This window comes from Bicyclus anynana, chromosome 26, assembly GCF_947172395.1.
Source record: "Bicyclus anynana chromosome 26, ilBicAnyn1.1, whole genome shotgun sequence".
Classification (NCBI taxonomy): domain Eukaryota; kingdom Metazoa; phylum Arthropoda; class Insecta; order Lepidoptera; family Nymphalidae; genus Bicyclus; species Bicyclus anynana.
The window spans coordinates 2,799,218-2,810,755 of record NC_069108.1 but is presented as its reverse complement, the minus strand read 5'-3'; the positions used below and the strand labels follow the sequence as shown (position 1 = coordinate 2,810,755).

The following is an 11,538-nucleotide window of genomic DNA, read 5'->3' as shown; positions in this document are numbered from 1 at the left end:
AATGCATAGCTTAAAGCAATGTGTTAAAAAACATTTACTTAGTCGAGGTTACTACACCATTGTAAGTTCCTCAATGATAAAGATGCTTGGAGGCCGTTGAATCAGTTTCCACCTTCACACAGGAAGTAAAACTATAAGAAATTGTAATGTTGTCATCATTTGTAAATTATAATGTTGTATGATTTTTTTTAAAAGAGCAACTGTTGAGTTTCTTGCCGGTTTCTTCTCAGCAGAACCTGCGGTGGTAGAATCTTTACAAATAGTCAACTGACGTCTCAAAAGTGCTTGTAAATTGAGTTTTGAATTTTGAAAAGGAAAAACTCTACCTAACGGCATTGGTCTATTTACTTCTTTGTCTACGCAATTAAAAATTTTAATAAAAAAAAATACAACCGACTTCAAAACCTAAAAACGTACCCACTAAACTAAAAAGTGAAAAATAACATCATAATATGTTCTACCTGCTGATCAGTATGAAGGCGGTGCTAAGCCGGTGATGTAGTAATTCAAGCCATGTGAGAATACCTTATAGATTTAGTTTTTGCAGACAGTGTTGTTTCATATGGTCCTGTCAGAAATGTCAGACACCCATATAATTTTCGAAAGTTCCCCTCAATTTTTCCAGGATTCCATCATCAGATCTTGACATGATGGCAATGGTACCAAATGGGGACTATACCGTTTCAAACAAAAAAAGAATTTTTGAAATCGGTCCAGGCGTCTTTGAGTAATCGGTGTACATACATAAAAAAAAATACCGACCGAATTGAGAACCTCCTCCTTTTTGAAGTCGGTTAAAAAGTGAAATAAAACAGATTGGTTTGGTTACATTGATGTATTTAATAAATTCACATTGATTATAAACTTATATCTGTTAATGACTAGAATTTAAAAAAAAACTTTGGGTGTTTTTTTACTATTTTAAATAGTTTATATTTATCTATGAGTATGAAATGACCGAAGAATTTTTTTTAAATTTTTTTGCAATAAAAATATTCGCCATTATCTTTTAAATATGACAATTCCCCTCCAACTAGTCGGGAAAGACTGTATTAGGAGTGGGCATTTGAAAAATACTTCGGTCATCTGTGACTTGATTGTAGTCAAGGGGTAACTTGTAAACAATAAAAAAAAAAAAACTATCTTAGTTGAGATCTTTTGAGAACCGTGATAGCCCAGTGGATATGACCTCTGCCTCTGATTCCGGAGGGTGTGGGTTCGAATCCGGTCCGGGGCATGCACCTCCAACTTTTGAGTTATGTGCATTTTAAGAAATTAAATATCACGTGTCTCAAACGGTGCAGAAAAACATCGTGAGGAAACCTGCAAACCAGAGAATTTTCTTAAATTTCTGCGTGTGTGAAGTCTGCCAATCCGCATTGCGCCTGCGTGGTGGACTATAGGCCTAACCCCTCTCATTCTGAGAGGAGATTCGTGCTCAGCAGTGAGTCGAATGCGGATTGGCAGACTGTACACGCGTAGAAAATTCTCAGGTATGCAGGTATCCTCACTATGTTTTTCCTTCACCGTTTGAGACACGTTGAAGGTGCTTGCCTCAAGCTGGATTCGAACCTATGCCTTCCGAATCGAAGGCAGTGGTCATATCAACTGGGCTATCACAATTCTCGTCCTGTAATCTTCCCCCTGGAATTGTAAATTGTAGTAGTAATGAGTTTTTAAAACACAGAGTACCTACACAGAAACGAGGTTTATAACAAACACGACAATTTTTACATTAAATACCTACCTAATGTGACTTTTTATACTAACACTAACTACTAAGCAATAAATAATATTTTTGAGCAAAAGAATATCTTTGGTATCTGACAAGGGTTACATAAAGACGTATGTTAAAAAATAGGATGTTTAAGTAAGCTTAAATGAGATTTTTATGAAACATTCGGGTAAATATAGTCATTATTAACTAATTAATACATAAAATTTTTTATCGTAATTAGATAAAAATTCATACATATTTAGCTTCCATACATTTATGTGACATTATTCATTATATGAAATATAAACATTAACACAATTAATAACAAAGATATTTGTAATTTTGTTACAACGTCACTCTTTTTGTATGGAGCGTTTTTAGCGATCCGTGGCAGTGCCGCAAAATCGACCCTTTAAATCCCTGTAGCTCTGAAAGTAATGATCACAGATACCCTGTTCCTTCTTCAAAATCGCTTTACTATTAGCATACTCTTAATTTATACACAATTAAAAAATACCTGTATGATTTTTGGGACTTATTTTTGTGTGAAAAAAATAAAAAAGAAAACAGTTAACATACCTAATATATTATATATTAATAATAAATAACGTTTATTTTATAATTATCCCCACTCAATGAGTACCAAATCAACTTCTTGGCACTCAATTCAATTTGGTTGCAAATTCAACCTTAAACTCAAACCTTAAGGTAGAGCATGATTTGAATTTAAGATTTTATTGAATATTGGACTATATTTAAATACATTTACCTACATTATGATCTCAATTTAAGATTTTATTGAATATTGGACTATATTTAAATACATTTACCTACATTATGATCTGAATTTAAGATTTTATTGAATATTGGACTATATTTTGAATACATTTACCTACATTACATTATTTACATTTAGACAATTTTGTCTTTAATTCCGGTATTTATTTATATATATAGTTTTTACACTTCCTGAACACACAACTCTATATTGCAGACAATATTTAGGTAAGTATTCTTTGTTTTTAAATAACGTTCGTTGTTGGAAATTTCCTCTTTTGAGCGTCTCATTTTTCATGACCTAGTAACACATCTAACAGTATTTAGTATCATTGGGTGGAGGTGAAATCCATGTCACATCTAAATGTATAGAGTTTTTTTTGTAGTGCGCTTTGTTTTACTGCTTCTGCATCATTTATAGAATAAAGTTTCTGTCACAGTCTGTACTTTTTATAAAACGTTTATTTTACTTTTTGACTCCCTAAAATTAAAAAATAATGGACATTTTTTTTTCAAAATTAACCTAACATCTAATAGGTGTAAATAAATATCTACAATCTATAATTCTTTCTACAAGTGTAAGTAAAATATCTTTGGTAAACCATAACTCTGTACCCTAAACGTACACAAAATGTATCGCTGGCTTGAGTCTGCAATGTACAGTGTGCCTAGTGGCAGTTTTCAATGTTTTCATACTATCGCGTAACCGTAATCGAATTTCCAAGGAATTGAAAGAGCGCCATCTAGTGGCACTACTGGACAACTGTTTTAATTTCTTACAAATTCGCGTTTACGGTTACGCGATAGTCACCGTATGAAAACATTGAAAACTGCCATTAGTCACTAAATTCGTTTCGAAACCCTTTCTTTGAAGCGTTTGCCACATATGGCACATAGCGAAAACCGCATTCGCATGAGCATTTATCCTTAAAATGTACTCACTCTCACATGTGAAGTCTTTATTTTATTTTATTTTATTGAGGGCTCACAAACAACATCATAGTACACAATCTTAACATAATAGTAATATAAATAAATATTTATAACTATGACACCAGCTTCGGAAACCACAGATTACAATACTATAAAGTAGACTACTACATACCCAAATATTTTATGGGAAATAAAAGAGATGGTCCAAAATTGTATGGATCAGTGATTGTACCCTGGCGGAAATAAAAGAGAATAATTTTTTTAACTATTTTCGATTAAACAAATCTACGAATTTACTTTAATTCTTCGAAATAATATTCATTCTCTCCCAAGAAATGCAACACTATTATAGGTAACAATGACGGATAGATGACGTTTTCAACGTAATAGTCGATTTGACGTTTGCTGTCAAATGTCATAGTTGCTAATGGCCATCGATATAACTCAAAAACTTGGGTTTTAATTTTATTTATTTCTTTTCATTTACTTAGTTACATTTATTTACTTATTTACAAATACCCTGTACAAGAATGGACCTGAAATGGACCATCTCCTTTGACTAAAACTAAATGATTAAATAACTAATAGCTATAAACTCTGTAAGTCTCCTTTCCCACACAGTTCGCACTTTTACTGAAGGTCGTCCAGATGTTTACGCATATGTTCCACCAGCGTGTATTTCCTGACGTACGACTTCTTGCAAATGTCGCATTCGAACCTCACGCCGGCGTGTGTCACCTTGTGTCTCCTCAGATCTAAGGTGCTGAAGAAATCTGTACCGCATACTGAACATTCGTACTTCTTCTCCAACAAATGAGCTTTCTTTACATGCACATTCAACAGTCCCTCGTCTTTGAAACGTTTGTCACATATATGGCACAAAGCGAAATCCGGTTTCGCGTGAACATTATCCTTAAAATGTATCAATTTCATGTGACTCCGTAGCGTACAGTTGTGTACGAATCCCTTCCCACACAATTCGCACTTGTAACGGCGGTCGTTTAGATGACCGCGCATATGTTCCCGCAGCGTGTTCTTCGTGCCGTAAGACTTCTTGCAAATGTCGCATTGGTACTTCTTCTCGCCGGTGTGTGTCACCATGTGCCTCTTCCTATCTGAGGCGCTGAAGAAATCAGCAGCGCAAACTTCACACTCATATTTCTTCTCCAACAAATGATCTTTCCTTATATGCACGTTTAGCCGTCTGTGGTCTTTGAAACGTTTGTCACATATATCGCACACAGCGAAAACCTCGTTCGCTCCATGAACTTTAACCATGTGATCGGTTTTGTGTACGTAATCCGCGAATTTTTTGCCGCAGAAATTGCATTTGTTCCTTTTCTTGTCACCCAGGTGAACCCTTCTCTGATGGTTTGTCAACCTGTCTTGGTTGGCGAAGGATTTGTCGCAATACTTGCATTTCATTTTTGCAGACTTGTGTCGCCAAACGTGGACTTTGAATTGGTCGCTCGTTACGAATCCTTTACCACACGTGGGACAAATGTGGTTCTTAAAATGTTCGTTCATGTGTGTCATTAGATGTTTGAAAGTCAAGTACTCCTTACCGCATTCGACGCATGTCAGCTTCTCCGTGTCAAATTTAAAAGGTACGATCGAGCTCTTCAATCGTTTGTAGACGTCGATGTCATGTTGTGCCTTAATGTGGTAGATAAAATGATCGAGTTTACTTTGTCTTTGGTCACAAAGAGTGCATTTCAAATCTGTTATATCCAGTTTGACGAAGAAGTTGAACAGTTTGCAGGTAATACCTTTGACAAGTTGCTGAAGTTTGTGTTCTCTTAAAAAATGTTCTTTCAAAAGCTTCGGTTCCGAAAACTGTTGCGTACAAAATTGGCATCCGAATCCACTGGCATCGTATTTCTTGATCAAGTTAGCGTTCGAGTAGAGTAATATCGTTCTGAGGTTGTGCTGGTTCTTCTGGATGTCCGACAAATACCGTCTCCTCTTTACCGCTTTCTTGGTTGTACCGGGTGTACCTAAAATTAAACAAGATAGATACATAAATAAATCAATTCAACTGGAGATTGAGTAGTTAATGCGTGAGAGCGTTACAAATTAAACTCTTGTTTATAATATTTATTAGTACAATACTATTTTAAACCCTTTTTTAAACATTTGAGGTGCTCAAGCAACCGGGCGGTCAGGGCTCCAGAGAGAAGAACCTCCTCACAATGCGCGCCGTCTCAAAGATTATTGCCTTTTAGTGAATCTTGATAGGAAAGCGAAAGTAAGCGAAAGCAAAGCGCAGTTTCCATGCCCAAAGGAATACAAGAATTAATATAACCTATATTGTACATTTTGTTAATATTTTAAATCTATTGTATTGTGTGGAGTGCAATAAAGTCTTATAAATAATAATAAAAATAAGCAATTTATTCCATATTTACATTTATAAATAAAATTTCAAATGTTGTTTCAAGTTTTTAGTTAATTATTTAATTAGTAAGTAGTTTGTTAGTAAGCTTTTTAAAATCATGTTAATTTAAATAAGCAATTAATTCCATATTTACATTTCTAAATAAAATTTCAAATGCTGTTAGTTTTTAGTTAATTAGTTAGTTAGTAAGCTTTCTAAAATTATGTTAGTCATATTAGTTAGTATGTTTTTTTACATGGATCCCTGAAAGGGTATAGACCTCCTCCATCTTCTTCCACAACTACCTGTCTTTTCCAGATTTCATCCATTCGTTTCCAGCTATCTGAGTGATATCATCAGCCCACCGTCTCATTGGTCTTCCAATTCCTTTTTTCTAACGGTTTCACTTCGATAGTTTATAATATACCGAATAACACGTTAAATTTTAATCAGTATGTCCAGAGGGCCTAGTGACAGTTTGATACTGTTACTATCGCGTTAACGTAAACGCGAATTTCTAAGGAATTGAAACAGCGCCATCTAGTGGCAGTACTGCACAACTGTTTCAGTTCTATATAAATTCGCGTTTACGTCAACGCGATAGTAACAGTATGAAAATATTGAAAACTCCCACTAAGCACACAGTTCACAATATGTCGACAGATTACAATATCTATTAAACTAACGTATTTTTGTAACGGTGACACATACAATTCATTTCATTTCTATATTCATCATCATCATCATCATCATCATCATCATCATCATCATCATCATCATCACCATCATCATCATCATCATCATCATCATCATCATCATCATCATCATCATCATCATCATCATCATCATCATCAGCATCATCATCATCATCATCATCATCATCATCATCATCATCATCATCATCATCACCATCATCATCATCATCATCATCATCATCATCATCATCATCATCATCATCATCATCATCATCATCATCATCATCATCATCATCATCATCATCATCATCATCATCATCATCATCATCATCATCATCATCATCATCATCATCATCATCATCATCAGCATCATCATCATCATCATCATCATCATCATCATCATCATCATCATCAGCATCATCATCATCATCATCATCATCATCATCATCATCATCATCATCATCATCATCATCATCATCATCACCATCATCATCATCATCATCATCATCATCATCATCATCATCATCATCATCATCATCATCATCATCATCATCATCATCATCATCATCATCATCATCATCATCATCATCACTATCAATAAATTCAAAGAGAATTAGGAAAATTCTCAGATATGCAGGTTTCCTTCACCGTTTGAGACCCGTGATATTTTATTTCTTAAATTCCACATAACTTGAATAGTTGGAGGTGCATGCCCCGGTTCGGATTCGAACCTATAACGGAATCAGAGGCAGAGGTCATATCTATGGTCTTAACTCATTTCTATATTTATCCCTGATAATTTAGGTGACTTGAGAATTTGGTTGTTAGTGTAAGTGAATTGATCGGTCTCCTATAAAATTCTTCTATACTTTTCTTTCGCCTTTTTTTTCTTCTATTCTAACATTATAAAGATGAGATGTTTGTTTGTTTGCATTGAATAGACTCAGAAATTACTGAACCGATTTGAAAAATTCTTTCACTGTTGGGAAGCCCGAGTGAACCCGAGGATATAGGCTATATTTTATCCCCGTTTTCCTACGGGGGCGGGAACCACAGCAGTGAAATCGTGCGGCGTTTACTAGTATATAATATAAAAGCTTAGTTTTACATTGTTACTGACCAAATAAAAATATTTTTCTTTCTTTCTTTCTTCATATGATGAAAGTCGACAAAGCGCTTACGAGTACTAAGAAGAAAAAAATAAATTACACTAATATTATAAATGCGAAAGTTTGTGTGTGTATGTTTGTTCCTCCTTTACGCTGCGGCTACTGAAGCGATTTGGCTGAAATTTTAAATGGAAATAGATTTTACTCTGGAATAACAAATAGGCTTTTCATGATTAGTAGAAAAACTGAATTCCATGCGGACGAAGTCGCGTCTGCTTTTAATATACTAAAAGGAAGGTAAATAAAAGCTTTTAAAAACCATCATTCATCTTGTTTATTTATTTCTTTGCATTCTTTTTGTATTTTTTGTCACTTTTTTGCATCAAATGGTAAGTTTTTGTGTGAACGGTCAGAGATCTCTGGTTGTCAAACACTTTATCACATGCTTGGCAAGCTAGCACTATAGGCTTAGCGCCGTGGACCTTCACTTCATGATCATTCTTCTTCGTATAATCATTAAACATATCCCCGCAGTATCCACACTTGTTCCTTTTATTCCCTTTTACATGGATAGCCCTTTCATGTTCCATCTGCTTCACTCTCGTGTCAAATATCTTAGGACACAACTCGCAAGGGAAAGTCCCCGTCTGGTGCCTATAACAATGTGCTGTATAGGTCTTTTTATTCACAAATCCAGCGCCGCAAACATCGCAGACATGATTCTTGTAATGTACATTCATGTGTTCCATTAGAAGCTTGAAATTATTAAACTCCAGCTTACATTTAGCACATTTCAATCCGTCATCAAATTTGAAAGGCACGACGTATTTCATGAAGTTGGAATTGAGTTCCTTGCCGTGTTTCGCTTCTAAATGCTGCACCAAGTCTTCTATATTCTGCAAAAGTGATCCACACGAGCATTTCAGATCAGTTATGTCCAGTTTGACAAAGAAGTTGTGTAAGCTGACGCCTTTCATGAATTCCGATTTTGTTTTATCGTCGTGTTTGTAGATTGTGTGATCTTTTAAATCCTTGGGGTCCTGGAACTGGTTTGTGCAGAAGCAACAAGCATATCCCTTGCCCCCTTTGCATCGTATCGGGGTAGCGTTTGTGTTCAGAAGTATGTCACTAATGTCCCTGCCAAACCTGTGTTTCTTCGTGACAATGAGTTTTATTTTTGGCTTCGAGAGTGTTTCGACTTCCACTTTGATGGTCGCTTTCCTAGGCTGTGGATCGTTATTGATGGATGATTCCTCAATCGCCTCACCTAGATGGGAAAGAAATTATTTATTTTAGTTTACCTCGGTTGGTCTATTATACTCATAAGTCCGAAATTTCGACAAATAAAAAAAGATGAAATGAATGTGAATAATGAAAATGCAAAAAATCTTAATAGCGAAATATAACATCGTATGTACTACCTTCTGATCACTTTGAAAGCGGTGCCATGCCAGTGACGTATTTTGACGAACAGTTTGAAAATTCTAAAACTTTATAATTTGAATTAATGCATTACTTCACTGCGTTGGCGCCGCCTTCAAAATGATCAGAAGGTACAAGGAAGTACATTCGATGTTATTTTTCGCTCTTACGATTATTTTTGTGATTTTGAAGTCACTTGAATTTTTTTAAAAAGATTTTATTTTCCTAGCATAGTGAACGAAAGCGCCAAAATAAGAGGAATTTCGTTTTCTTCATTTTAATATAAAATTACTGAACTGATTTTTATGAAAATTAAATGGCACCAATCTGGAAGTATACTCTTTCAAACAAAAAAAGTTGTTTAAGAAATGACGAAGTTATGGTCGTCTTATCAACCCATATTCGGCTCACTGCTGAGCTCGAGTCTCCTCTCAGAATGAGAGGGATTAGGCCAATAGTCCACCACGCTGGCCCAATGCGGATTGGCAGACTTCACACACGCAGAGAATTAAGATAATTCTCTGATATGCATCTGTTTCCTCACGATGTTTTCCTTCACCGATTGAGACACGTGATATTTAATTTCTTAAAATGCACACAACTGAAAAGTTGGAGGTGTTTTTTTATGGCTTCCGTAGCGCAGTGGTATTCGCGGTGGATTTACAAAACAGAGGTCCTGGGTTCGATCTTCGGCTGGGCAGATTGAGATTTTCTTAATTTATTTATGGATTTTTTTTATTCTTTATAATATACCCCGTGACTACAATCTCACCTGGTGGTAAGTGATGGTGCAGTCTAAGATGGAAGCGGGCTAACTTATTAAGAGGAGGATGAAGATCCACACCCCTTTCGGTTTCTACACGACATCGTACCGGAACGCTAAATCGCTTGGCGGTACATCTTTGTCGGTAGGGTGGTAACTAGCCAAGGCCGAAGCCTCCCACTAGCCAGACCTGGACCAATTAAGAAAACCTCAATCAGCACAGCCGGGGATTGAACCCAGGACCTCTGTCTTGTAAGTCCACGCGCATACCACTGCGCCACGGAGGCCGTCAAACATATCGCAGGATGTTATTCTGAAATAATTGTGATGTGTGGCATAATACACCAATAAAGAAAATTCTTTCTTTCTTTTTTTATACCGGCGAATGATCAAACGCCATTACTTAGTCTAAACTGGATGAGAATTTCAAAGAACATAAAAAAGGTAACATAGAGCGAGCCTCATTAGTTCGTTGCATTCCGTTGCAACGTTTTCCATTTAATATAAACTAACCGACGCTTCCCGGTTTCGCCCGCGTAGTTCCCGTTCCAGTGGGGATAAAATATAGCCTATGATACTCACAAATAACGTGGCTTTCTAGTGGTAACAATATTTTCAAAATCGATTCAGTAGATCTAGAGATTACCACTACAATACTACAAACTTTACCTCTTTTTATTATTTTAATATTAGTTTATATGACATGTCGTCGCAGGCGACGTTTCAACAGACGACTGACAGTGCTCATTTGTTTTGTATGCATTGTTGAGTGATTGCGTGCAACGTCCTCCTGCGCTGCGACACAGTAAAGTTATACAAGCAGTATTGTAACTCGGCCGTATTTTTGGAATAAATACCTACAGCCGCGCGGTACGTAAACATGTAATAGGGCTGCCCGCCTCCAGCATTTTAATTACATTTGCCAACTTTGTGTTTCCATTTAGTTTTGTGATTGTAAATATACTTTTTTTATATAAACAAATAAAATACTTTATAAATTGTAGTAAAATGGGAAGTGATCAATAAAACTGCGTGTTTTTTGATTGGTTGTTTTAATTAAGGCTGATACTACGTCCTGATGACCTTGAAGGATTGGTCGTATTCTTAAACATATTTATTTCGGTGATACCATCTAGGACCTAGATGGTATCACCGAAATATTTGTTCACGTAGTGTGGAGGTAATACCTAGATTCTAGGTATTACCTCCACACTACGTGAACAAATAAAAAAAAGATAAAGCTAAAAAATATAGACTCCCAGAAGTTATTTTCATTATACAACATTATTTCTGTACAAGTATTAGTAGTAGTACTTAATGCGTTGATACGTTGCGACGACATAACGCAAAGCACTAATGAAACATCTCCCTTAATCGAGTGAAAAAATTAAACATTTTTCGTAAATTACTTTAATATAATTATTTGACAAACATACTTATCATTTAAATATTATAAATAGGTAACTATTAACATAGCTGGGCACCGTTAAACAAATAGTTAACTTCGTTAATCGTTAATCCGCTACAAAAAAAAGTTAGCTTCGTAACGTTAAACGTTAAAGCGTTACATTCCGGAAGAATTAACGCAAGTTAACGTTAATCCGTTAATATGACTGGTTAATATTGTATTTTTATATCATTGTGTGAGATCCCCACTGGAAAAATAAAGGTGAGCACTGGGGAAAAGTGCCATAATTTGTTTTTAGTTGATTTTATCTATAATTTTAACATAAATTTAGTAATTT

At 35.4% G+C, this 11,538-nt stretch overlaps 2 protein-coding genes across 2 annotated transcripts; both read right to left on the bottom strand.

Annotated features, from left to right (window-relative positions):
* Positions 1–3,955: 3,955 nt before the first annotated feature.
* LOC128199557 (zinc finger protein 43-like) lies at positions 3,956–5,830 on the bottom strand. Its single transcript, XM_052889632.1, has one exon. The coding sequence runs from the start codon at positions 5,447–5,449 to the stop codon at positions 4,058–4,060; it is 1,392 nt and encodes a 463-aa protein (XP_052745592.1). The 5' UTR covers positions 5,450–5,830; the 3' UTR covers positions 3,956–4,057.
* Positions 5,831–7,946: 2,116 nt separating this feature from the next.
* On the bottom strand, positions 7,947–11,135 carry LOC128199622 (zinc finger protein 724-like). Its single transcript, XM_052889856.1, has 2 exons — positions 11,123–11,135; positions 7,947–8,875 (listed from the first exon to the last, which is right to left on the bottom strand). Exons 1-2 carry the CDS (start codon positions 11,133–11,135, stop codon positions 7,947–7,949), a joined length of 942 nt encoding a protein of 313 aa, XP_052745816.1.
* Positions 11,136–11,538: the final 403 nt, after the last annotated feature.

Bases quoted from the DNA above. Each gene is read 5' to 3' on its own strand.
- LOC128199557 (XM_052889632.1), bottom strand. From the start codon at position 5,449: ATGTATCTATCTTGTTTAATTTTAGGTACACCCGGTACAACCAAGAAA.